The 27,131-nt window shown below is 39.8% G+C and overlaps 1 protein-coding gene across 1 annotated transcript; it reads right to left on the reverse strand.

The window, feature by feature from the left end:
- Positions 1 to 479: 479 nt before the first annotated feature.
- Positions 480 to 25,616, reverse strand: MBTPS1 (membrane-bound transcription factor peptidase, site 1). Its single transcript, XM_010284277.1, has 22 exons — positions 25,122 to 25,616; positions 23,668 to 23,925; positions 23,249 to 23,452; positions 22,756 to 22,866; positions 21,330 to 21,439; positions 20,823 to 20,939; positions 19,779 to 19,846; positions 19,060 to 19,162; positions 18,152 to 18,303; positions 17,016 to 17,177; positions 16,298 to 16,442; positions 14,972 to 15,160; positions 14,210 to 14,382; positions 13,235 to 13,350; positions 10,938 to 11,094; positions 9,939 to 10,063; positions 8,846 to 8,923; positions 6,275 to 6,415; positions 3,799 to 3,930; positions 3,158 to 3,284; positions 2,339 to 2,469; positions 480 to 1,306 (listed from the first exon to the last, which is right to left on the reverse strand). The coding sequence occupies exons 1-22, from the start codon at positions 25,306 to 25,308 to the stop codon at positions 1,110 to 1,112; spliced, it is 3,183 nt and encodes a 1,060-aa protein (XP_010282579.1). The 5' UTR covers positions 25,309 to 25,616; the 3' UTR covers positions 480 to 1,109.
- Between the last annotated feature and the right edge of the window lie 1,515 nt (positions 25,617 to 27,131).

Consider the following 27,131-nt stretch of genomic DNA (forward strand, 5'->3'; position numbering starts at 1 on the left):
GGAAGGTTTGCCCCAGGCTGCACGGAGAAATGTTCTCTCCTGCAGCACCCTTCCCAAGGTCCATCACCACCATCCATGATCATAAGCCCCAACCAGGGCCCTTATTTAAGCCTGTAACAAGTCACAGGCTTTCAAGCAGGACAAACCAAAGGAGACAGGGTTTTGGCTTTGTGACACACCGCACCATGCTGTTTGGTGCCATCCACATGACAGCTTCTTACCCAGCTCATCACTGAACTGCCCTACGGGAGCTCGCTCCTCCTCCTTAGCTGCCTCTGCAGTTTTGAAGATTTTCAAAGCTCTGCACTCACTCATTTGTAGGTCTGCCCAGTTAGTGCTCCAAAGGAAAGTCTGCAGCTTGGGATGCTGCTGCTGAAGGCTAAAGCTATGGGGGGAAAGAAGGGAGACATAATTTTCTCTACTCGACAACTTGCTGTCTCTGACTGGCAGTGGAAAGAAGAAACATCTAGCACATTGTCTCAGCTTCATATAGATAACATATTTATTGAAAATCTGCTTCACCAACAACGGTGAAATCATGACCAAAAATTACAAAACATCATGGTAGTTGGCTTATAAAAATAAACTGCAGGAGTATGTCTCACCAATTTGTACTGGTCTCTCTTGCCCCCTCCCTCCTTTAATGGTGTATGTTATACTCTTCAGCATAATACCGTTCTAGAAAATTGCATTCCATCCAAAAAAATGCACTTGTTTTCCCTTAGCAGAGGTCCTTAAAGTGACTTCTCCCCCCACCCTCCCCAACAATAAATATAGAAAATAGCCTCTAAACAAATAAATTTTAGTTTGGTCAGCTTAAAAAAAAAAGGTCCATTTTCCCCCTGTTGGGATATGTAGTGACTAAGCAGCCGTTTAAACAGTATTCAAGTCTTTGGTGGCTTTGGCTGCTTAAAGCTGCAGTTTTTATGTACAGATGATCAGCTGAGGTCCTTTTTTATTTTCTCTCCAGAAACCAAAGACTATGAGATGATGTCAGGCGCAAATCACCAGTATGATTAGTGCCGCATTCGCTGCACCTTCACTGGGAACAAGCGATCACCCAGGAAAGCAACCAGTAAAAGGAGGTCATCTTTGGCAAGTGAGAGCTTTCAAACAGAAGGCGTCTTTGGTGGATGAACCTGTTGCATAAGCTGCGGTCGTTTCACTCGTGGTTTCCGTCTTTTTGGCCTGCTCTTCGCTTTGTTGATCTGCACCACAAAGAATGCCAGAACCACCATGGCACCAAGAAAAGCAAAGACCGGAATTGTCTGCCCTACGTCCTGGTTATACCGGCCGGGCATTATACCTGGAAAGACAAAGAGGTTTGGAGCGACTAATGACCGCATGAGCTACTATGTCTTTGCAGAGTTAACGCCATCTACCAAAACGATCTGACAGTAACTCTTGTTCAAAGATGACACTGCTAGTAATCAGACTGCATTTCAGACAGGAAGATTAACAACTGCAGACCTATTAGCAAAAACAAGACAGGATGCTGATGTTACAGAAAAGCACTAGCATTTCCACCTTGACCTATCTGGGCACATGAAAGTATAACCCAGCTCTTCCCTGCAACAACAATCTTCTGTTCTGCATTAGAAGGGAGATGCAAATGCTTGACTGTAATTTTACCACCAAGTAATTTCTATAAATCACACCAAACCCTGACGCCACAAGGAAAGTGATTTTGTGCTTGCTCCAGAGACCACGCACACGCACGCTGAGGATAAGCCATAGGAACAAACGCTTCCTTTTTACAGGCATCTTTTGGTCCAGCAGCTCAGACTGGGAGAAGAGCGTGCATGAGACTCTCACTTCCAGCTGGGCTCACAGTGCCAAGCTTGTACAGGGGAGCAGCCCGCCATCAGGCTGAAAGCTGTTTCAAGCGCTCTACATCATTCCTTAGTGTAACACCTTGCCCAAAGCACCATTCAGACAAACTCCTCTGGACTCTGCTTTTGTGCACTCACACGAGGCATTTTAGTTATCCGGAGGTACCCAGTCACAGCTCCCAAGGACAGGGACTGCTGCTGACACCCACTGGTCTGAACAGCACCAAACCAAACTTCAACCAGCCAAAATGCACCTGCCAAAATCCTCCTCTCAGTATGTCACACATGCTTTCTTCTGAATAAACTATTCACATACAAAAACATTTCTCTCAGGCTTCATCAGTCAGCCTTTTGCAACACAGCCATACTGCTATTTGCATGTTTTTCACAATGGAAAATAAACACGTGGCCTCTCTTCCGGCTGCATCATGTTTGTTTGGTTTTTTTCCCCAAGCTTATACAAAAAGGAAAGCAAACCAGCAATTTTCAAACTTTTCAGTATTTACCTCCAGGAATGTCCCATGCTCCACTTTCTCCAGGGGACAATGGTCTCACCTGGGGTCGGTTCTGTCGAAAACTGGGCAGAGCCACTTTATCAAGGTCAATTGACAGTAACTTTTGATGTTTCCAAAGGTTGCTAGAAGAAATTTAAAGACAGAGATGTCTGCCCACTTGCTTCAGTAATGCAAGGAGTTTTGTAGAAATATATAGAAAAAGTGACAGTTGGAATCTACAAATAACTCACTAGTTTGGACCCAGATGGTAATCTGACCCACTTTTTAGGTTCTGCAGTTTACAGGCTTCCAAGTTAAATTCAGACATCACAGGGACACACTTAGATAGGCAACTATTTACTAACAACTCTCTCTCTTGCACACAGACTACCAGAAGTTACCATTAGCAGCTCAGCAGACACAAATGGGCTATATGCTGATGCATTTTCCTTCAAGTGACTGACAAATGATACAACAGAAGGCAGAGTTAGGCGAGCTGTCCAAGAAGCTGCTTCAGAAAACTATTTCAAAGTCACGCAGTGACAACGGATTTAAGCAAGACCATTCACTCTAAGTTAGGATCACCCAATCACAACAGGGAATTTACTTGTGAAGCTATTTTTAAAATCTCCCAGCTTCATAGTGTAGGTATAAGGCGAGTCAGAATTATTCACTGAAGAGGCATTAATCATTATTTCCTCTTCGCAACCTGGTGTTTCTCCAGGAAACACATTCCAGCTGTCCCTTTCAAAAGCAGATGGAACAAATAATTTTTCCATTGAACTCAAAAGCCAGACTTCTTGTATAACTGTAAGAAAGCTGTATACTAACCTGGGGGCAGTTTCATTCAGAGGCTGTGGTTTTGCCCAGGACAAGTGAGGACAAGCAGGAAGGGACCGGGGTTTAGGGTCTCCCAAGTGAGCCTCGAGCACCTTTGAGTATCGATGCAAATGGTTACCTGCAAGTCACAGCAGAGACAGACTGGGTTACCAAAAGACTGCTAAGATAAGAGCTACTGACATTTGCCTCCGGCTAAACAGAGCTGCTGGAAAACCAGGAGCTCTTTACAGTAGTGACGACTCCTAAATCTAGGTTAGAATTAACCAAAGGGTACCTTACAAAACAGTAAGACCGTGCACCTACAATGGTAGGTAATCCAAGTTTTGCTGGCAGCATGTGAGAATAACCAAATGCTCTATACACGCTCTGTTGCCATTAACTAGAATGCTCCCTAGCAGAACTAGGTACCTGAAAACTCCTACTCTACGAACAGAACATTTTCCTTAGTCAAATCAGAACTGTATCATGACAAATCCCTATGGTAAGTGCTCTCTTCCAGTAAAACAACATTGCAGAGCTCACACCAAACTAACCTTACTGGCATGTAGCTCAGGGCATCTGCCTGAGTCTTCCTAAATCCCACCCTGACACTCCCTCAGTTGTGGGCTCTGCTTGGAAATTAAGGCTCTCACCTTCCATCCGCTCGGGGAGAGAGTAGCCTGCTCCTGACGGTGGTCGCTGTCTGTTTTCAGAATGGCTGAGACTTGGCGGCGTCACCCCGTAAGAAGTGTACTGCAGGAGGGAATCCAGGAGCCAAAAGCAATCTGTGGATTTCATAGCCCCAAAAGACGACATGCATTATGCCACATTTAAAATGGCTTATCTTTCTGTTAAGAAGGCTATAACAACATTTAGAAGTACAATCAGTTTTTCTGGGTCTTGTTTTTCTCCTTCTGAAGTTCTAGGCCCGATTTCAGAAAGAGGTAACTTTCGACACACTCCCCACTTCGCCCCCCCAATACACAAACACAAAAACCATCTGTTCGGTCTTAAAATATCTCCTCTTGTGTACCAAATCAGGCTCTTTCGAGGAGTAGGACATAAAGCAACAGGTCTCAAATACGGGAATTCCAGGTTGTGCAAGACCATCCAAGTCCCTGCAAAAATTATGAGGTTTTTCAGTGTGGAAATACAGGAAGCTCAGAGCTTCTGATACCATTTTTAAGAAGGAAACAGAGAACCAACTACTTTTTTTGAAAGGACAAAATAAATACCTTGCAAAGAAAAGTAAGAATATGGTAGTGCTTTTCTGTGGAAAGTTACGACTCATTTGCTTCCCCAAGATTAAAAAAATAAATAAACTAAGGGGAAAGGTTCTGGCTACATCCCAGCTAAAGCAAAAGCAGTACCTACAAGCAGCTGTGGTACAGACCAGGCTGGGAATCAATGCCACCATATACTCAATTGTGGCTTTCCTTTGCACTTCAACAGCACATGCACCCTCGTTTTGATTCTCTCCTGAATTACTACTACCTTAATCCAGAGTAAACAAACAAACAGTCCAGCTAGTTAAGACCACAATTCTCTAAAACTTTGCAGGGATTGGACAACGTCTTATCAGCTATTTCCACTACACCACAAACTATTTTTCTCAGAACTTCTCCCCGCAGGAACAGCTGGCTGGGAATGGGAATTAATCTTCATAATCCTGGTGTCCCTTAAACCCTCACCTTTGATTTTTAAAGGGGTCAATCAGATTTTAAGGATTTATATTCACCAATGTTAGGAATTTACCTCCGTTAAAGCCACCGATGTCTCTGCAGGAGACATAGATCCTAGTTCACAACTTAAAAGCTAATTTTAAAGGATTTCTTTACAGCCTTCCACTTTTTCTTGCTTCATAGGTCACGCTGAATTTAACAGCATTAGGAAGGTCACAAAGCATCGCTTTCTATTAATGAATTTAAAGCTAGGTATCTTCTCTTCTGCTATGTGCTTTCAATAACCTACAGCAAGCACCTAAGGTACCGGTACACTGGTGTTACGGAAGCTCACGGGAAGCCACCCAAAGACAGGTTAAGTAGAAACCAGAGAACTTTCAAAGAAAAAGAAAATGTTTGGGAGAAAGAAATGAGCTCCCTTAGGCAGTAAGTTCCTTTAAACTTAAATAAATTAGGCACAGGGTGGACTACATAACCCAATATTTTAAAATGTCAGTGACAAAAGCTTAAAATATTAGAAACGTACTTTTCACCACAGAAGGAAAATTCAGGCTGAACATCACACTCAGCGGAAATGCAGAAAACGACCTCACATATTGGATTATCTTTGGCCTCTCGAGCCAGCTTATGCTTTACACGTCATGAGAAACCCAATAAATCTCTTAACAATCTTAAAAGTCAGATCAGACAAAGTGCTAGAAAAGGGGTTATAAGGACGAACCACACAGACAGATTGGGAGTTACAGAAACCGCACGCACACACAACTCACTTGCTACCTGGAGTTGCAAACAAACACTCTGAAAACCCAAACAGAAATTCCTACTTTTTGACATTTTTACACCATCTGGTTTGTGTCAAAGTAGAACCACCTGAAAATAGTAATGCATAACTGAAATGTTGAACATTACATTGCAAAAGGAATAAGGCACCCTGATGAGCAAGATCAAAACGTAAAATCCATTGTACTACATAAACATTCTGAAAACGCAGCTGAGGAAAAAGTTGAGGGATTCCCTAAAGGCCTCTTCACTACTTCAAATCAAGCATGTGTTAACTGTTAGAGTTTCTGGAAACAAAAACACCCTAAAGAAGCAAAAAATCCCACCCCACCAACCAAACAACCCCCACTCTGGCAAAAAAATCCACCCCAAAACCAGCCTGCAAAGCTTGTGGAACAGAAAAATGGGCAAGGGGCCTATGCAGGGCAGGGGGGAATGCTCCCATCTATCAAAGGGCTATTTAATGGGGAGCGCTCTTTGGTTGTAACTGCGGCTTCCAGCGTTTTCAGTAGAGCTCTGCAGAATTGAGATTAATCCCCAGTTAGGAACTTTTAGAGAGTCCCTAGAAAACAGTTACTTCTGATGGGAGCTGTAAAAACCCCATAGGACAGTTGTCAGCTTAAGACAATAACTCTTCCTACGTGTCAAAGGAAGAGTTACTACACACCTTTCTGTCGATGGCTGTCATCCAAGCAATTTGAGTCGCCGTACAAAACAATTCTGCCACCGCCTTCGGAAGGAACTTGGTAAAGTCCCAAGATAGGGACGTTTTCAATTACAGCAGTCTCCTGTTTTAAAACTTCAAGACCTAAAGCAAAGCACAAATGAATTTCATAGCCTGCAAAGCATCAACATCAATTTACTTGTAAGTCAACACAGCCTACATTGCAAACTTTTTCCCTATTCAGATGCAGCTATGCCACTCTTCATGTCACACATGCAAACTGTTTTCAAAACCCCCATGATGTTATGACAAAAACAAAACTGCTCCAAGACCCCAATTGTGACATTTCCTACTGGTATTAATGTTTTTCTTTCTTTGGTGGAGAAGCAGCAGAAGACTTCATTATCTGGATTATCTTCAACATGCTCGAATGAAAAATCCCAATATTTTCAGCAGCAGGTTTACAATCAAAACATTCTGCCCTATAAATCACTTTATGTTGCTTTTGTCCTTCTGCAGCATTCTACAGGACACAGGAACTTAAGAATCCACCACCACGGTGCACACTGCTCTTCACTAACTTACTTTGCTGACATGCCTACCTATTCCTACAAGAAAATCTACTATGGAACTACCAAAAGAGAATAGAGACATTCCATGAAATAAAACATCTGTGTCTCTGTGAGCAGTAGCTGCAAGACAAAGCAGTTGTTCAGGGAAAGCCCATTTTAAAGACTGCTGGGCTTGCATCTCTCTAACTCTGCAGTTACTAGTTACCCTTGCACTTCATCTGTTCAGCTTTCAATTCAGGAACAAAGAAAAGTATTGTTTAGTAAGGATACTCAAGCCAAAAAAAAAACCACCCCACATCAGAAAAAAGAAACTCAGCGTGAGTTTTCTCACCTTCCCCCCACCCCACTTTAGCCTTTGGCAAATTTTACTCCTTCCTCACCCCAGCTGATCTTTGAAGGGGCAGGCAGAGCCACTTTTCAGCACATCCAGCCCTGCCACGGTTCAGAGATCTGCTTCTCAGCCTTTTCTGAAACACTTATCACAACACTGTAAAGAGTAATTTTTGAAGGAGTATCACTTAAAGGCCTGCCTCCAAAAGCCCTGCAAGTAGCTGAATAATAACCTGGCAACCTAAAAGACATGTTTGCGAGATATTTACAGTTATAATTGATGAACAGAAAAGGTGAAAAAAGCACAGGAACCTTCCCAATATAAATGGGTAGGTGCAGCAAAACCCAGAGGACACCTCACTATAAACCTGCCATTTGTATCTTACAAACCCATACAATCATTTTATGTCCTGTGAACGGAAAGCTCTAATAAACATCAGGAGGGAAAACACCCCAATTCATGAAGGAACTAAAATGAAGTGTAGAAAGCTGGCTTTAGGTTAAAGGTTTCCTGCCTCTAACACCCATTTCAAAAAACAAAATAAGACAAATTTTAAACACTATGTATTTAGTCTCCTTTACCTGAGACACTGCCTTTAGATAGCAGAAGCAAAACAAAGAGCTCTTTTGCTTCATGAACTGCAATGAAAAAGATTCAACAGAAAAAGCAGGTCTAGCAGGCTGCTTGTCAGATTGACACTCTGTCTTTCTCTCTCACATAAGGAAATATCTAAGTCATGAGCATACAGCATTCCAGGGATATCACCTTTCCTCCAAAAGGCTCACACAGATGAGCTCCTTACCGTTCCAGAAAACTTCTCCACTAGGTAATTCTGTCTGCTGTGCATCCTAAGTCAAAAATGCAACGAACTTGCTGATCTTCTGTGGCAGCTGCAGAGTTATATCAGAAGCTATGCATGTGCTTCTGCTAACACCCTCAAACTCTCCACACCCATATACACAAACCTGACCCACAACATGCTAACAGTTCCAGTCATTTAGTCCTACACAGCACTTCCCAAAGGCTCATAAAACAAGATTTTTTTTTTTTTAAATGGCCTGCTGCTTTTACAGTTTTGAATTCCCACCTCACAAATGAAAAGATATTATGACAAAACGAGAGAGAATGGATATGCACAGAGAATGGATCACTCAAATCTGACAGCACAGGTTTCCTGTGGGCCTAGAATTTTCCCTTATGAAGAGTCTAGCAGGTGACACTTTGTCTACCAAAATTTTCCTTACCTATAACCTTAGATCACCACAGCTACCACAACACTAACACCAAATTTGGCAATGATTAGAGGAGATATTTCAGTAGCACTTGAAATTTGTGAGAAACATGAACAAGTGACACAATACGACACCATCCCCTCCTCTCCAAAGACGCACACCACACACATACATGCAGATGTGTTTATATACAGCAAACACAATGAAAGACTGCATAGGTAGACTTGGATATTGCTGTACTATATAAAAATTTGTATACAGAGTCATATTGCAGCTGCCCATATTTGCCAACTACATGTTCTAGGCAAAATGAAAAAATACCTACTCTGTCCATGAGTTTTTAAATTCATTGTTTTTACACCTTTAAACTTTGTAACTTTGCTTGTGTACCGACTCCAAAGTTCTACTTAAAACAGAAAAAAGACAAGGAAGCGCGTACCTTGATCCTTAAAAGTCTGCGCAATGACAATGCCATCTTCTGGAAACTTTGCAATACTGCATCCTGATGCATAATTCACTGAAAGACATCACAAAATTGCAGTTTATACTAAAAATGACACCCCCTTCCCACCATATTTCAGTGAGCTATTAAAACAAGCATAGAAGAAAACATTCCCAGGAACATCACTCTGCAGTTGTGTATTTTGACCAATATGTGTATTCACAGAGAAGGCATTTCTAAGCACAGCCTTCACAGGTCCACCTTTACTTACTGCTTTCAAACCCTTCCATTTTAGGAGACTGACATTATCTTTTTCTAAAGTCAAAAGCTTAATCAAATGCCATGAGAAATGTAGTATTTCACACTAACAGTCATTATTTATACGACAGAGAACCCGCCTCCTTCAATCAACGCTGGTGAGTGTACAGAGAACTGAGCGTCGGCACCTTCTCTTTTCACATACACGTTCCAGATGAACCAGTCAGAAGACAGAGATTTGGAAACAAGGCTTGGAAACATCAAGTGACTTGTTCAGATAAAAAGAAAGACTGGCTAGACCTAAAAAGTCTGAAAACAGTAAGGTCACAGACCTGTGGCGTAACCACAAGGTCTGAACTTGAAACCAATCAATCATATTCATTTCAGGGGCAACAATTCAAAAGATTACAAGAATAGGAATTTACAAAACATCTCAGGATGTTGTGATGCATGTCTAAATTGGCATATTCCAAGCAAAAAGTCTGCATCGATTTTATTCCTCCAAAATGTCAAGTTTCCACCTAATTGCAAAAAAAAAAGACTTCATCTTAGCAACTAATATTCGTAGTCCAGACAAATACAGACACACCCCAACAATACTCTTGAAAGCATCACATCTGGAATGCAAGCCTAAACTGAGGACATTCATTACCTGGGATGAAAAGTTTTCAGATACGGTCTACGAAGGAAGTAATCATTTAAGTATGCTTATGAGACTCTTTTAAATGAATTTGAGTGGTTCCCTTGCCTTTCACTCAATGGCATTCTTACAGAAAACTATTTTCCAAACAACAAACTGTAACCTGTGTAGGCAATGGACTCCAGTACTTACTTTCATGACTTGTCATGGTAAAATCGCCTTCATACAGCCCATCACTAAAGGCCATGTTCCAGACAGAAAGCAGATCGTTGAGAGCTGGTATATTAGCACCTCCAGTATCAGGCATCCACCATTGTCTATAAAAATTACAGTGTAACACAGTTTATTAGTATACAGAACATACTCCTAGAGTTCGTATAATGAAAAGTCGGGTGTCTTCCTCCATGCAGACTTTGAAAAAGTCACTTAAATAATGACCTACATCTCAAAGCCGTATTTAGCTCCACAGATATGTGAGCAGCTGTGTCTGACACCAATGCTTTTGAGCAAAAGTTAAGTAGTACAAATGTAAAGTTCTCAGCGCATTCCAGTTCCATGGAAAACTTTAAATTTCCTAGAAAGAAATTCAGTCTTATGCTCTTTGTTTGGCTAAGATGAGGCAAAAACGATGGTCATGTCATTCGTTTCTCCTTTTTCTAATGAAGCAAAATGTTACTTGCTCACAAACTGCAGAAAAGATTTTTCTAGCTTAACAGAACACAAACCAGGCTGATAATTACAGCAATTACAAGGCTCTTTCTCATCAATGGTGATATTAGCGTGTTTTCCCTTTCTACAATACACTGGAACAATTTCAGTAACGGGTGCACAACCTGGTGACTCTGTTTGCAACACACATTTTCTTTCTTTTCTGCTCCCCAGAAGCGAAAATATATCTGTTTTTCTTTGCTTATCAGTCTCCCATTTCTTACTTCTTTTCATTGGAAATGTTTTTCTGGGCTTTAAAAGAAGATTACATTACTAAGGGGGTCTTTGCAATTATGATAAATAGGCAGCTATTCTCCTTAAGCTGGAGCTTAACTCAATTTTGCTCTCCAGGTAGTCTCTTCTTACAGGTAGCATGCAAATGCTAAAGTACAGCCTATCACATTTGGGATTTTTAAGGTAATATGTGCATAAAATGTCAATTCTATGGCATTTTATTTCCTGAGAACTGACACAAATAAGTACCTTGTGTTTTCATCATAAAACTTGACTTTTCTCATCACAGATGTATTGTACCAGTCACTAAACACTATAAGTGAAAGTCCGTTATCAACATCCCTCCTCAGCTTGGTGATCTCTTCAGGAAAATACTCTTCCTCACTATCCACCATCAGTAAAGTCCCTGTGTGTAAAAGCAAAAACAACAGTTCACCGGGCTGTTCACTGTAATGTTATCGCTACTCACGCAACCCATGAAAAGCCAATACAAGTGCACATTTTGTACAGTATCTGGCCCATGTGCCCTGCTCTGGCAGCTTACCTAAAGAGGTAATGTTTAAGGATGGGAAATAAAAGACAATTCGGTTTACAAATGTATCCAAAAATTAGTCTGGCAGCATAATATGCTTTTTAAGGGTGCTATTTACAACTTGTGCTTGTATGGTCTCATGAACTGAATGCCTGCATGTGTCAGGTGTATATTTTGAATTTTGGTCTCATACAAATGCTCCATAAACTGACCCACACTGTGACAGAAAGGGGCAATCAGGAGATTCACCACTGATCCAAACTAAAATGCTAATGTAGATGCACCCTAGTAAGAAGGTTTTCTGCTGCTTCAATTTTAAAAGGTACTCTGCTCACTCCTGCAGATTTGCAGCCAGGTAGACAATTATTCTGAAACTGGGTTTCATTCAGACCTTGAAAACTACAGCTGCATTTTAGCAGACCTGACTAAAGTGCCATTGCCACTTCCATATAACCCTCTCCCACTCCTGTGAACAAGCACGCACAATCTTCTCTGCATCGCTGAAAAACACAACCATAAAAATATACTTCTATTTCCTGAAAAGTTGTTTATGCTTTTAGATTGCTCCTAGATAACAAACCATTTTGCTTCTTCAATTTCTGATTGCGCAGAGAGGTGGTGGAACTTCCACCCTCAGAGACAGGATGATACCCTGAGCAACCTGATCAACCACTGACACTGGCCCCTCACCTCACAGTCCCTTGCAACCTGGCAATTCTACAAATCCAGACAGTCTGCATTTGGAAAACCTTCTGACAAAGATCCTACAGAAACCATGTTAGTGACTTGGACTGTGTGCCTTGGGACAGAGTGTCCCCTGATCAAGTTTGCAGACAATACAAACTAGGGAAAAGTGGTAAGTGGACCACAAATCACTGCATTTTCCACCCTCACCTCTTCCCATTGAGGAAATTCTAGAAGCCAAACAAACTACTAATCAAATGAGGTACAATGCAAGACTGGGCTCATGCCATCACCAACATGGCTGGTACACAGGCATCACCTGAAAGCTGTTGGAGTAATCACAGGAGGACTACTAGAAGAGGTGAAAAATCAAGTTTACCCAATCCTCTTCTCCACTTAGTACAACATACAGTAAACATCCTAAACTACCTCTCTGGGATACTGCATTGGAGAAAACTGCTTCAGGTTTCCCACCCACTTCTCCAACAAAATTACGGTGAACCAGAGGAGAGACAAGTCTCGTAATGCTGCTCCCTATCAGCTATAAAACCATCAGTATCAGAACAGAAACTATTCTGTCACTTTTTTTAAGGGCTACCATTTCTGTATCCAGCTGCACATGCACTGAACTCAAAAAGCAATGGTGTGATATTTACTGAAGAATCAAGATAAACAAAAGATTACTACTGACCACATTCCCAGAACTAGAAAATTGTCAGAGGAATGCACTCTCGCTTTACAGTCTACTGAAGATCACATCAGCCCAAAAGAGAAGAAGGTCTTGTTGCAGCATGTCACAGTTAGAGGGAAATATTAGAGCAGAAAAGAGGACGGTCAGCTTGGTTTGTCCCCTGCCTAGCAAATCTATCAGATCTCCTTCCTGATGAACACAGAAGAAACAAGCCACTGCTGAGGGAAAAAAAAGCCCAAACAGAATGGACATTTTTGATTTTAGTCTGCTATTCATGTCATGCTTCATTTTGATTGTGCCAAAATCTTTCAGCAAATACTGTTCTGCCTTTGTGGGACAGAATACAGACAGGCTTTTAACCGACTCAGAGGTGGGCTTTCCCTCTCTTTTTTTTCATGATAAGGACAGAAAACTGCACTAATTCTACTAGACTCCCAAGCAAGCTTCTGCAGTGACACTTTTCACAACTAAATATCAACATGTAGCTAATAAACACACAGACTGTTGTAGTATTTTTCTACTACCAAGATAATTTTTCTTTGTGCCTCCCCCCTCCCAACATTTTTGGTCTTCCAGAAATCAGTCCATTTTAGGAAGCAGCTAACAGTATGGAGAACAAGGCAATTAACTCATGCTTACCATACTGACTTGCATCAAAACATGTAAACGGAGAACCAAGAACCTCAACAAAGTATCCCATGCTCCTTAGGTGCTGGTACATGTCCCTGAAGTTTGTGTGGATATGGTCACCATTCCTTAGGAAAAAGAGAAAACTGTTGAAGGCATTTAAATCCGGCATGCAGAAATCTGATTTAAATACTCTAATTATAGATTACTTCCTAGCTTCCTTTCTAAAAGGTTCATTTTTTACAAATGATAACCTGTAGTTTTCCAAGCACCATGTCATCTTTGCAAAATTCTTCACAAGTGACACTGGTTCCCAGTGCTACAGAGAAGAGTTAGTTATACAGTCAAACCCAGAGATTGAGCATGTCCCTTACAAAGCACAATTCTACATGTTTGCATCACATCACAGAGAAACACTGCTGCATTAAAACCACATGCTCTTCACGGGACTTCCTCCTCGCAAAAGAGCCAGTAAGAAGCAGTTTTAACTAACTGGAAGAAGCACACAAGACTTCATCTAAATAATTGAGGAAACTCAGCACAGAGTTCCTGTCCATTTGCCATATCTGCATGCTCAAAGTAGTTTTCCAAAAGCTGATAGCTTCGTTGCTGACCCAATTAATCCTCACTTATACACTGTTGCATAATTCTTCCTGTGGATGCCTTCCCTCTCCATCTATGAAAGACAAAAGGTCAGCTGAGTCTCACCCTGCTTCAAAGACAGTCTCCCTCAACAGACAAGGAGTTTCTTCTTTAGGATTCAGTTTTATAAATAAAACCATATTATAAATAAAACCATAGAGCACAAAAAAAAAAAAATCCTGCACCAGAAGCATGCAGAATCCAAACGCTTTTCATGGATTTCTTATAAAAGATAATCCCATGCCACACTGAAAAAGGCCAGAGCTCCTGCCATTCAGTAAAGTTATCCTGTATCATTAACACACAATCAAGAAATACTGATTTAATAGAACCTGAGATAAATACCAATCTAATGGATCATTCTTCATCCTCAAATTATCCCTGGGGAAGTATCCTGGTGGATAACGGAGATTATGATATTGATCCCAAAGGACTCGTTTACTACGAGGTGGAGTAGGAATAATCTTCACTTTTATTGGAAGCTTCACCGTTGAAGTCTGCTCTGCACCATTCTTAGACTGAAGGACAGAACAAACTACAGTGAAATCCTTTTTCTCCACAGCAACATTCACCAGTTAACTGTGGATTGTAAAAGACCAAAAAAATGGAGGTACCAAACCTACTTTTAGTCACCAGTCCCAGCTCTGGAGACAAAGAGGTGACTTCTGCCTTAAATCACCATAGTATTTTTTCTCAAACTCAACAGTTTGTATTTATGCTTAGAGTGTAAAATACTTAAAATACGTTACGTTATAACTGTGATTTGGTTCAATCATTCAGAACCTTAAAAACTTCTCAGAAACCATTAAGCATGGTTCTAGAAGAAATATATTTAAGTAATCTCTTTTCCAAAACACGTTACTTAGAATTCACAATAAACAAATTAAATTATGAAGTCAGTCTCAAAGGGAGGCTTTCTGATTCTAAAGCATATCCAATTTGCAAGTTAATCCTGCTCTCAACTACAAAAGATCATTATTTGTACCCAATCTAACTTATGCTTTAAATGATGGCACCAGAGCAACCCCTTAAAAAGAAGGTATTTGTGTATCGGGAAGCAGCTTTAATAATTATGAACACAGAAAAACCAGAACACACAGAACTTACTTCATTTTCTGCAGGGGATGATACTGTGATCATAACATGGCCTTGAGCAATGCCTTCCCAAGAGGCTGCTTTCTTTGCTACAGAGATGGAAATTGCTAAGTATCCAGACCAAGGCCACAACACAGGGGAATAGGAGAAAGCCACTTCAATATTATCCCCATTTTGAGGGAGATAGGGTTGCCAGTCTGGCTGTGAAGTGAAGAATACGGAACATTGGTAAAACAGTATTTGCAGTCACTAACTTTTGCACACATAACCCTCTTCCTCTGCACAAAGAAATAACAAATCGTAGCTTTTCTGAAGATTATGTCAAATAAAAGAAAATGTCCACAAAGCCCAAAAGGTTGGTATGTCAGTCAATCAAGCTAATCATGACAATCTTAATGATCCAACCATAGGTTTTTCAAAGGCAGGACTCTCTAAGAAGCTATCTGAACAGCATGCTGCCTAATTGTGCCTGTTCTAATGTTCTGGGGTCCTGTGCAAGAATTTATTGGGAAGAACACATTTCCTTTTGGTAACAAAGAGAGCTATCGCTATAACAGACACAGGAAAATTACATCAGCTGTGCCTGAGTATTGCCATAAGCTAATGATGTTGGATAAGAGCTTCAATACCCTTTAGTGTAAGTTTAAATCTGAAACAGACCTCATGATTCACACTAAAATGTTGAAATTAAGCTCATTCACATTGGCTAGAGTTTTGCGATAGGTGCCTTATTTAACTTGTATCAATTCACAAATCCGTTCTATGTTTAAACTTACTTGAAGCTTAAAGAAAAAAATAACATTAAAAACCTCCCTAGTCAACCACCATAATGAACATCACTCCTGTAGAAGAACTGGTTTTGCTGCAGACCTTGGTAAGTCAATACATTCAGGTCATTCTGACCCATTGAAGAGGCATGATTTACAATGTCAGGGTCCTTTACTGAGATTACTTATGCTCCAGACAAAAAAAAAAACAAAAACCACACAAGATGAGGAAAGTCTGTCCAGCAGATTTTATACGCTATCAGAGAATACAAAGAAATCTCTACGTACCTGTCAATCCAAACTGGTTTTACAAGGATAAAACACTATACACCCCTGAAACCAATCCATTGTTTGAAAACTTGTAGACAGCTCATGTTGACAAATCTTACTAATCTGGGTGCGTCCTTTAAAATCAAACATTTTGCATGTTTTTTAAAAAAAAGCATTTTTACTCTTGCTCTCAGCAGTAAAAAATCTGATTTGTTCTATGAAATTCACAGCTAAAATAGTCTTTTCTGGGAAGCTTTTAGCAACATTAATAGTCAGGACGTGGAACAACATTAAGTCTTACCTTGTCTACAATTCTCCCAGTGACTCCCATACCATTAAGGATAGTAACATTAACAATGGTCGGCATCCCTCCATAATATATGGGCTGAGAACAATAGGGCCACATGTAGGGACACTCCGTCAAGTCAATATAGCTTGGGCTCAAACTACAACAGGATGGAGGAGGCAAAATTTAAAAAATTATAATGAATAAATAGAAGAAGAACATGCCACTATATATAACTATGAAAAAATTACCGATAAAACATGCCAGTCATAGTAACTTTAAGTTCTCACCTCGCTTCCCAAATTTGCCCCAAAATCTTCTTCCCTCCCTCTCTCATTTTTTTTTTTAAGTTTTATGAAAAGATTTTCACAAAACAAAAGAAAACTTTTCAGCACAGTGAGAATGTTCTTACTCTGCAAAGTTAAATTTTAAGTACTTTTCCATTGTGTTCTAGGTTACATTATTCATAACATCTGAGGCTAGAAGAGAAGGTAAATTTAGCTCTCATAGATACTTCCATCACCTACACTGCTATAACTTAGGCAGAAAACACATTGACTTTTCATTCACTCTTGTCAAAATTCGTGCTTCAAGATTACATAAGATCTGTGCAAGTTCTCTTTGTTGCATAAGCACAAGTTGCTCAACTGAGCTACACATGCATCACCTGCTCTCTTACAAGAAATACAGCAGATTATAGTGTATCATTGATTAATTAAGGATTAACATTAACCTGGCCTGTGGTTTATAGCTGTTGAGGATCTGATAAGCTCTCAGAAGATCCAACTTGCCATGTCCTTGTTCAAACATGTTGACTCCAGGAAGTCTACGTGCTGATGCAATAAGTGCCTGCTTCATACTTGCTGGATTCACCATTTCACGCTTCTGAACTGTGCTGAAATAGGAAACAATGGATCACATTAGCTAGACTTTATTCCAGTTCCTAGCTAGTCCTGTTTATCATTCTGCTTTAACAGTCATTTGATTTGAAGAAAATGCAATCAAAAATCAGGTTGCTGTGAGTAACATCTACAGTTCATATTTGTCTATTATTACTTGATTTCTTACTGGAACAGCTGAAGAAGAGTGACAAGTTTCTGACACATTTCTTGTAAAAACTAGTATTACATGAATTTTTCTCCTTACAGTGTACTCCATGACCAGTAGTCATTATGATCAGGGTAGTATTTTTATATGCTAAATAAAATATTCTGAAAATCAAAACCTCTGTAACTGGAAACTTGCTGGTATCGTTCGCAACATGACTGTTCCAGAGGGAAAAATAGCTTTGCTGTTCAAAGAAAAATGCACCATTTTATGGAGGACATTACTTTGAATTTTTGGCATAACTGTTTTTCCAATAAAGGTTCTCTCATCCTTATTTAGTAGCAATGACAAACACAAAGTACAGACTTGAAACTCCTACCTTCCTTTTAAATCCTTCAGTGTGCAACAGATGACTTATGCAACCGGATAATAGCCATAAAACCCTAAATCCTATAAAATTTACAAGTACTTTGGTAATTATCTACTACAGGTGCCTACTTTGAGCAGCTGCTCAAACAACCGACAGAAGCCCAGCAATTCAAAATTATTAAAAATCATGACAAAATTACTTCAAAGTACTGTTCTCCCTAGTTATATTTCCAAAGACATAACTACTATTCAAAACAATTCTCAAGTTTTTCCCTGGAAATTTAGAGCTAGTCAGACAAGGTAATGTCTCAGGCAGAACCACCCTGATTTTACCCTCCGAGTTTGTTTTCCTACATCTACACACAATTTAGTTTTATCTGGTAAGTTCCTTTAAGGGCCTTTTATGACCCTCTTGCATCAGTATCTTTTTACAGACTCTTATTTAAGACTTACCTTACTAACAAAGTAACAGCACCTGCCACCACAGGAGATGCTACGCTTGTCCCAGAGAGAGAGCGGCATCCACCTTTCATACCAGAACCTCTCACTCCAGAGCCATAAGTAACAATGTCAGGCTTCACTCTACCGTAACCTCCAGGCAGCTCCTGTGAAAGAAAGCGGATGGATTATTGCCCTAATACGTAATGAAGACTGGTTGCTTCATTTGGGTGATTAAACTAACTGCAGGTCATTCAAAAGTAAAATTACCAACTAAATTAGCTGAGCTTCAGCATCACAGAATAGCAAGTAACACCTAAAGGAGGACTCAAGCTGTTTATGACAAGTTCTCAGTGTTTCAATGTCAACATTATTGCCAATTACTCTAGTATCTATGCTAAGCATGAAACCATTGACAAAATAACCACACTGCTCCTGGCTAATGAATGACATGCAACACAAACAGAAACCCGTAACAGTCCCCTTCATCAAGATCACAATGCAATCTCATCTGAAATCCCCTGTACCCATCACCTCCGTTCAACAGGCAAGTAAGTGCAGTGTTACATGTAGCATCTAGAAATCCTAGGATTTTTAAATTAAAGGAAGGACAAGAGCAGGCCTTCATTTTTGCAGATTTAACCACACAGGCAAGTCCTCACTGTAAGGCAAAAGGTACTGGACATTTTACAAATATATCAAGAATGTCAATAGCGGTCAAGATTAATGATGAGAAACCCTGCAAAGAACATTAAGCTTCTTGCTTAAAGACTTACACTCTTTAACTATTCTTTCATAAAATCTTCTATCACTGGTTACTCCACACATACTATCTGTATGGGATCGCCCCTTCAAAAAAGGCTCCCTTTTCAAGGCCCTAATTTTGGCTGCAAATGTAGCTGACCATAGTCAAAGTATCTTACCCAAGTGGTCATTCCCCTAGATGAAAAGCGAGCTATATTATCTTCAAAGTCAATGCCACCTACTCCAATGACATCCATCTGGTCAGCAGGGTTATTGAGAGTCCTAGAACAAGTTGGGAGATAGGAAGACCCCAAAAAAACCCAAACAAGCAAAAAAACAAACCCACAAACCAAAAACCAAGACACAGTCATAAGTTTACCCTGACAACGCATATGCTGCCATCACATTTTTGTCAGAGACTCTCTAACCTCCACAGAAAAAAATTTCAGCCCCACCTGATACAGTTATACTTCATAAGTGAGAGTAACTTTTCAGGTAGCAACTAACTCAACTCAGTAACTACCAAACCATGTATCTTAAAGACAAAACAAAATCTACTTTTAGGCATTTATTTTAGAAATATACCACTAACAGTTCTGGCTTGATCCCTTCTATATATTCTTTAAGCCCATGATCAGTACCCAAAGATGTCTGTGTCAGCTGGAAGTATTGCTGTTCTCCTTTTACTGTCTTTCCACTGTTTCAATGAAAAATACTTAGCTATGTACTTCACAAATTGCTGTACTACTACAGACAGTGAAGAGTTTAACTTGAGTCACATTCTATAAACAGATTACAGAAAACAGAAGGGAAAACTTCTTCACCAAGCACAACTACTTTCAAAAACATATAACAACAATATTATTTGCTTTTCTTTGAAGCGGTCATCGAAACTTACCCATACAAAGGGCCATCATTGCCAATAGCAGAGACCATGATGACATTGTTAGCTGTCAGTTCCCACACCTACAAAAAATAAAGTTTACAATAAGGCTCTGCCACCAAAAAAAAGAGACTTTTCTAACAAACGTATGCTTCATGGGGCCTCACATTAAGTGAACGATTAGTCCAATCCCTCTTTTTAACATCTCACGGGTATATTTGGTATTAAGATCCAAACTTTTCTAAGATTACATGACCAATAACGCATCCTTGACAGAACACTGCTGATAATATGTATTTAGGTTATACCAAAGGAAAAACTCTTGTCCACAACAAAGCACTCCGGATGCCAAAGTCAAGTTATTCTGAATCCCCTCCAGTAATACTCTTGGGAGAGTAGTGAAGACACTGTCAAACTAAATTTCAGTGTGGGTTATCGTAAAAAAAAAGGAAGAATTTCTATGCCTCAAATCCGTTAATTACCCTTTACAGAGAAAGATTTTATCCATTTTTAAAATGTAAATTTATTCACTTAAGTGCTTTTGAAGGACATATCAACAATTCAGGGAACAATGACATTTACAAAGACAAAAATTTAATTCTGTCTTACCCTGAAACAAATCTCTTATCACATAGCTGAATCAACTACCTGTACATTTTACCTATTTGTTCTTAAACAATTTCTTGCTAAATGCATGCTATGCATATTCTTACCATGAAATAAATTAACTATGCAGAGATTTAAAAAAAAAAAAAACAAACAAGGGTGGATTTCAGTTAAGCTTCTATTAAGGCTCCACTTAGTTGCCTGCTTGGATGTCACACTTCCTAGCAGTACATATAGCATTTTGTAAAAGGGCATGGTTCCACAGCAATGTGAATATTTGTGTTGTGTTTGGTTGTTTTAAATCTATTCCTTAAATATATTCCTAAGAGCCTGTACACTGTACAAATGTTCTCTCATGCAAATGGAACTCCACAGAAACTGTCAGCAGCTGTGGCAAAGAGGCAGCTCTGCAAGTCCAGCATTCGTATGACCACTTTATTTCCTCGTCCTAACCTTGTCAACAAACGGATGATCCATGAAGTCTGGCCCACCAATACTTAGATTCAATACATCTATCTTCTTTAAAATTGCATAATTAAAGGCATCCAGAAACCAAGATGTATATGAGACCTATGGAAGAAAGAGGGGGAAAAAAGTTATCATTGGAAAATCCTGTGATTCCATGACAATACAGACTTCAGATAGAGAGGAGAAACACCACCAAAACAAAGCACAAAAGTTGACAACGGTCTCCTAGTATTTCTAGTGCTCAGTATATTTGAATGATTGTTCCAACACTATACAGATCAGACTTCCACACATTATTTCTGAAAAATAGACCAGATTTGGAAACTCTAAGACATCCTGTAGTAAGTCTTTTATAAATAGAAAGATGTATCCTTCTCACATATCAAAGAAAATATGTCAACATTTGTGAGTACTTGCAATATTCCCGAAGGAAAGGATTAATACAGCAGTAATCTGGAAAGGCAGAAATTGAAACAGATGTAAAATAGCTACCTGGTTATTGGTGAACACCCTAAAAATGTGCAGTTCTGCATTTGGAGCAAATCCTTGGCATTCTCTCATGCTGGCTATCACACCTGCTACAAAAGTCCCATGGCCCAAACCTATCACAGAGAGAAGGAAACAAAATAAGATGTTAGAAGACAAACCATTTCACTGTCAAGGACTTGTACTACTAAACACCGCTGATACCAAAAAATCACATAAATCTAAGAGTCTTTACAACAACCCACAAACACCGGGTTCAGTCCTAGTCTTTTTGAATCATATTTTCCTAGTGGGTTCAGTGCAGCCAGAATTTCCAGCACTGTGTAGCCAGCCGATGAAACCGAGTGATATATTCTCCAGTCTATTCACTCTCGATTGCCACCAATGAAATCAAGAGCCACACAAAGCAATCATGAGAAAAAAACATTATTCTGGAAAATGCAAGTCGCAAGGACAACATATTTTTATGCAACTTTCTTAAAAAGATTTTTATCCTGTCTCTGCAATAACTGTATTTTGTTAAGGATGAAAAATGAGACAAGAAAACACATTTTTTTCCTCTCCTCAAAAAATAATTTAACTTCTGCTTTATGGGACTGCCTGCATTACATTTCTGTAATCCAAATCTCCCTGTCCAGCAATCATCTGGGCACAGAACTAACAGAAAGTGCTACAAAAAGCAGGTGTTGCAATGCAAAGAAGTACCACACATGATAAAACTACGGAGGTGCACAGAAGACTGAGCAAGATATGCATATACCTTGAACTCTAAAGGGATTAAATTGCCAACTGACTCACTGACGCAGACTGAAGTTAATAATCTGTGAAGCATATGGTCAGGGCACGTTAAGGTTGACATATGAGAACGGAACATAAACATACTGCAGAATATAAGGAGTTCTTTGGAATGTTGATGGGCATCAGGCAGCACAGTGTCTGTTGATGAAAACTATATAGATTAGAAAAACTTCACAGGAGGGTGCCAAAACTCTGATTAGCGTAGGACTGCACAGTACACAAGGAAAATGCTCTCCCTCTTAAGTATGGAAATATGTATGCACTGTGAAACAGCAGAACACATAAAAAGGAATAGAAAAGAAACAGCTTTGTGGGGTTTGCTCTCTACTCCACCTACTTTGACAATGTATTTATGCCTGCATAATGTCTTCTTGCCCTGACATTTTCAAATGCTATGATGAAACACCAGATATGATTCAAAGGAGACTTATGCAACACTCTTCTGGAACCCTAATACTCTTTGTTGAATTTGGTATGAGTACAAAGTGCTCAGGACACTGCAAAATTAAGCTTAAAATCTCAAGATACACAGTTTCAACAGATGTTGGCGCCACAGCAGCAACAGCAGTTTTACAACAGAAAACAGAACACGCCAGTGTCAGGAATAGTTGGACAATTGTGCACAGCAACTCACCGTCATCTAATGTTCTCTCGTTAGTCCAGTTTGTTCTCTCCTTTACATTTTTGAAATGTGGATGTTTCTCACTCAGACCAGTGTCGAACACTGCTACTCTTACACCGGCACCTAAAATAGAAAAGCATTGCTTTTTCTGATTCAGCTTCGTAGCAAATCTATTCTATCAAGTTAAAGAAAACTTTTATGTTTAACATAGCATGCAACTTACAAGCTCGGTAAGTCATAGATCTTAAAGAAAACTCCTATGTCAATTCAGATATTCAACCACAGATACAGATCATAAATATGACCAATTTCTCATAAGTACAGTATACACACACACACAGAAAAAGCGTAAGTATACAATGCATCTCAAAACAAAGCATTTCTCAAACTTTCCAGAACTGGCATCCAATGAGAGATTAACACATACGAGCTAATCAGCCTTTCCTGACACTTCACTTGTTTTTCAAAGCAGGTAATTGTTCTAAGCCAACAGACAAAAGCAGACCTGTGTAACCCATCTGCCAGAGGACATCTGCCTGCAAGGTCTGAGCAACTTGGCGTGGGATAGCTCTCAGCAAACGCCTGCTTGAGTGTCGACCTGTTGCATGCCAGAAGCCAGAACCTAAAGAAAGACTTGCTCTTCTCAAGGGACGAGATGACTGCCATTTTTGAGTCCATCTGGTTTCATTGCAGTGCAAGATTGCATCAGCTACGTAGAATTAGAATGAAGAAAACCAGTATGAGGAAAACCATAAAAGACTAGATTTTTGTACAAATATACACATCATATTGTTATAACACAAGTTTTAGATAAGTATCTGTTTTCTCTAACCAAAAATCAGTAAAAGCTTCTGATGGTCTGAAATAAGGCTGAGAAGACTTTTCCAAAGCAGATCTCATGCAACCACACAGAAAATTACTTACACTCTGAATATTTGAGCGATCTGAAGACCTTCCGCTGAGGTGTTACACGTTTGATGTTTGGATGATCTTCCAGTGTCAGTACTCCATCTTTCTGTTTCTCATTGATCTGAACAACTTCAAAATCACTAGGATAGTCACTGGCTGGGTTGTTGCGAGGTACAATCCTCCAGTTCTCAATATCACTGTTTTTTAGTGCACTTGAAATAAATTTACTTCTAGCTTTAGCAGTGAAGTATCCATTAAAAGCCACAATATACTCTGGAACAAGAGCACAACTTATCAGAACTGATGTTTAAGTAGCTTACTCATGCATTCACATTGCAAAGGTCCGAATATTTCTTTTTTTCTTTATCTAGAACAAATAATCACAATGTGAGGCACTTTTTTGTTACTTCGAGAAATCTGCCATTTATTTCTGCACTACATAATGCTCTTTTCTTCTCCCCCCACCAGAAAACCTGCAAAATATGAGAAAAACCTTTGAAAGGAAGGTAGAATTGTAAATATCATGGAAAGGTAAAACAATCGGTGGGGAACGGGGGAGAGGAAACAGACTTACTCATACATCCAGCACCACAAACAACTGCTTGATGTGCCAATTCAATATGCTTCTTAACACGTATGATTTAAAGACATCTAGCCTCTATACGGTGTCGAGTTCCTAGTGCAAATTACTGACACCAACTGTGACACATACAGAGAACGCAGCCGGTCCCGACAGTCCAGTCCTTGATCTGGATTAGTGATCCGTGGGTGAACCTCAGCCCCAGCGCGCACCACCACATTCACCTCAGTAAGTCTTCCTCTAACTACACACAGTAATGTCGCTACTGACGTGTTGCCTGTAAGCATGCAGGCACACACACAGGTTTGCTGTGGGAATATTATGGGTACCTGAGGCAGTAAGCGGACGCAGGGTCAAGGCATCCTACTGCTATCCTTTGCCATCTCAGCAGTGGTATCTGCCTCACTTTGCCGTTCACCTGCTCCCTTCACAGTTATCTTTGCAATTTTTCCATGCGTGTATTGTCGCTGCCAAACTTCTTCTTGAACAAACCCACAGAGATTTCTTGCCTTTCTCACCCCTTCGAGGGCCACCTGTGGTTACATTTTGTAAAAAAGCCTCAACCATACCACTGGCCTGGTCAAAACAAACAGCTACGAAACATGCCAGAGTGCCCAGACTTGCCCACCTGAGCCTTCACACTCCATTTTAACTTTTAACATCCTCCTTATTTCACCCTCTCTTTCTTCTCTTGTTCTTTGAATCTGGTCTCCAGTTAAACCAAGAACCTTTGAAAAAAATCTGTTTCTCTTTTTGAATATAGAGAATTCAGCAGATAGGCTTCTACAGAAACTCTCTGAATGTTACAATTGCATAAACACCACAAATCAGTAACATACACTCAAACTTCACAGGGATATTTTTCTTTTACTGCTTAACTCTTTATTACCATGCTCCACGACTGTCGAAGTGAATTCCACTTCCAAAGTAAGGCGAGAGCATCCAGGACATATGTGAGCCTCATGAGAGGAATTCCCTAGTCTGGTACCAAAGTGTTTTTTGCCACAGAGTAAAATAACAACCAGAACAAACCAGATGTTTGCAAACTTCATGGTCATAGAAGAAAATTGTTTCATTCCAAAAATTCCATATATTCAAATCACAATTTTCTTCTTCATAAACTAGTTCATTTTTGTTTCAGTAAACATTGCTTTCACTGTGCTGATCAACTGGATATTCTTAAAGCTGTGTCCAAAATAAGTAGAGATTTCATGGTCTTTTGAGGTAAAGCCTTATAAACAGGCTCATTTCTTTCTACGCTTCTTCTCCATTTTGTATTAAAGGATTCAGTCACTCAGGATGTGGTAGCTGAGTCCTGTACTCCATTTCTGATGGCAAAATTAACTCCTCAGAAGAATTAGCAAAGCTGACTGCAAGCCAACCTGTAAGGCAAGGCAATATAGAAAATAATTATTCACATCTGTGCAAACATATAGCCTGAAAATCACAGAATATAGACACCTTTGGCAGTTAGTATTAAAAATAATATGGAAAAAGTTGTTCATATATTTAATGTAGCAATTTTTCACAAATGCTCAAGTCTCTTCCTTGTTCACTCGGAGCACATGTGGAAGACTCAGATATTAACCTACACGAGAACATGCAACAGTGACGAGACTCAACCACCCTTTGTGTAAGGGGAGTGAAGAGAACAAAATGACATGCCAGGCCCATGGCAAGGAAAAAGTAAAGTGCAAAATTGAATATTAACATGATAGAAAGCATCCACAGACACTTAAAAAAAAGCATGGTGGCTTTTTTCCAGTCAGAAATGTGGCAAATAGACATTCTGCTATGGTGCATCATTTTACACAAGGAGAATCAGATTCAAACTCTACACCAAGGGCTGGTAAGGACAAGAGATACTACAGGAAGCAAAATTTCAGTCCCTGTGCTTATAAGAAAAAAATCAGCATGGGAAAAATGTCTTTCAAATTTTCTTTAGGTGGAATGTGAGTTACTACAACATGAACACCTGAGAAAATAAGGGCTGGGATTACAGATGTAATAATGTGAAGTTAAAGGAAAGCGCAGCAAGTGTTTTTCACGTGGAGTGGAAGCTTCTTTATGTTTCAAGGTACAGGAAGCATTCGAGAAAAATTGCAATGTTAGTATTTTTTTAAATTCTAAACATTTAATCAGCAACTGATAGATAAAAAGCCATTAAGAGATGAGTGCACAGAAACATTTTTGTCCGGTCTGTCATACCATGTGGAGAAGTAGAGCAGAACTACACATTGCTGCAGTGACCAGGATTGAAAAGTAGGAGCCTTATCAGGGGATTCACACTATTTAGGAGAATGATGGGCTGACCTCACAGCACAACAACAGAATGAATCAACTCTGCATGTGACAGCTATCATTTCATTTTTATTTAACTTTGTTTAGCATTCTCAAGTATTACCTTGTAACAGGGATAGAATCCCTCTCTATTTCTAGCTGACAACACCATGACAGACTATGAACTGCTTGTGATTACAAAGTTTCCTCTTCATCCCTAAACTAGACACGGTTACAGTACATCAACTGCTGATCTTCGTTGAGCTCTGCCGATCTTACCACTTTGTTGGCTTATAATGCCTATAGCAATAAAGTTAAAAAAACCTCTACACAAATAAGCAAAACAAGCATTCTTATGGCTGATAACAGACTGTATGTAAGCATGATGCTGAAATACGATAGAAACTACAAGCAAAGGAACAGCACGCTCACAACTTTATTCTGTTTAATACCCTTACCGTGTGGCGCGGGACAGGGACTTAAACTTGTCACCTTGCCCACCACCTAGAACAGCTATGCTTGGAGTCAGTCCCTTGCTTTTTCTGAAGCGAGGATACCCCAGTCCGAGCGATGGGAACTCCGCAGAGATCGCCGGCCGAGAGAGCCTCAGCGAGCATCG

The sequence above is a fragment of the Phaethon lepturus genome, unplaced genomic scaffold, assembly GCF_000687285.1.
Source record: "Phaethon lepturus isolate BGI_N335 unplaced genomic scaffold, ASM68728v1 scaffold39703, whole genome shotgun sequence".
Classification (NCBI taxonomy): domain Eukaryota; kingdom Metazoa; phylum Chordata; class Aves; order Phaethontiformes; family Phaethontidae; genus Phaethon; species Phaethon lepturus.

What these genes read in the sequence shown, in the direction of transcription:
- MBTPS1 (XM_010284277.1), bottom strand. Translation starts at nt 25,308, where the DNA reads ATGAAACAATTTTCTTCTATGACCATGAAGTTTGCAAACATCTGGTTT. An exon ending in CTGAATGAAACTGCCCCCAG is followed by an intron (nt 2,470 to 3,157) that starts GTTAGTATACAG and finishes AATTTCTTCTAG; the next exon opens with CAACCTTTGGAAACATCAAA. An exon ending in AGCATGGGACATTCCTGGAG is followed by an intron (nt 1,307 to 2,338) that starts GTAAATACTGAA and finishes TTGTCTTTCCAG; the next exon opens with GTATAATGCCCGGCCGGTAT.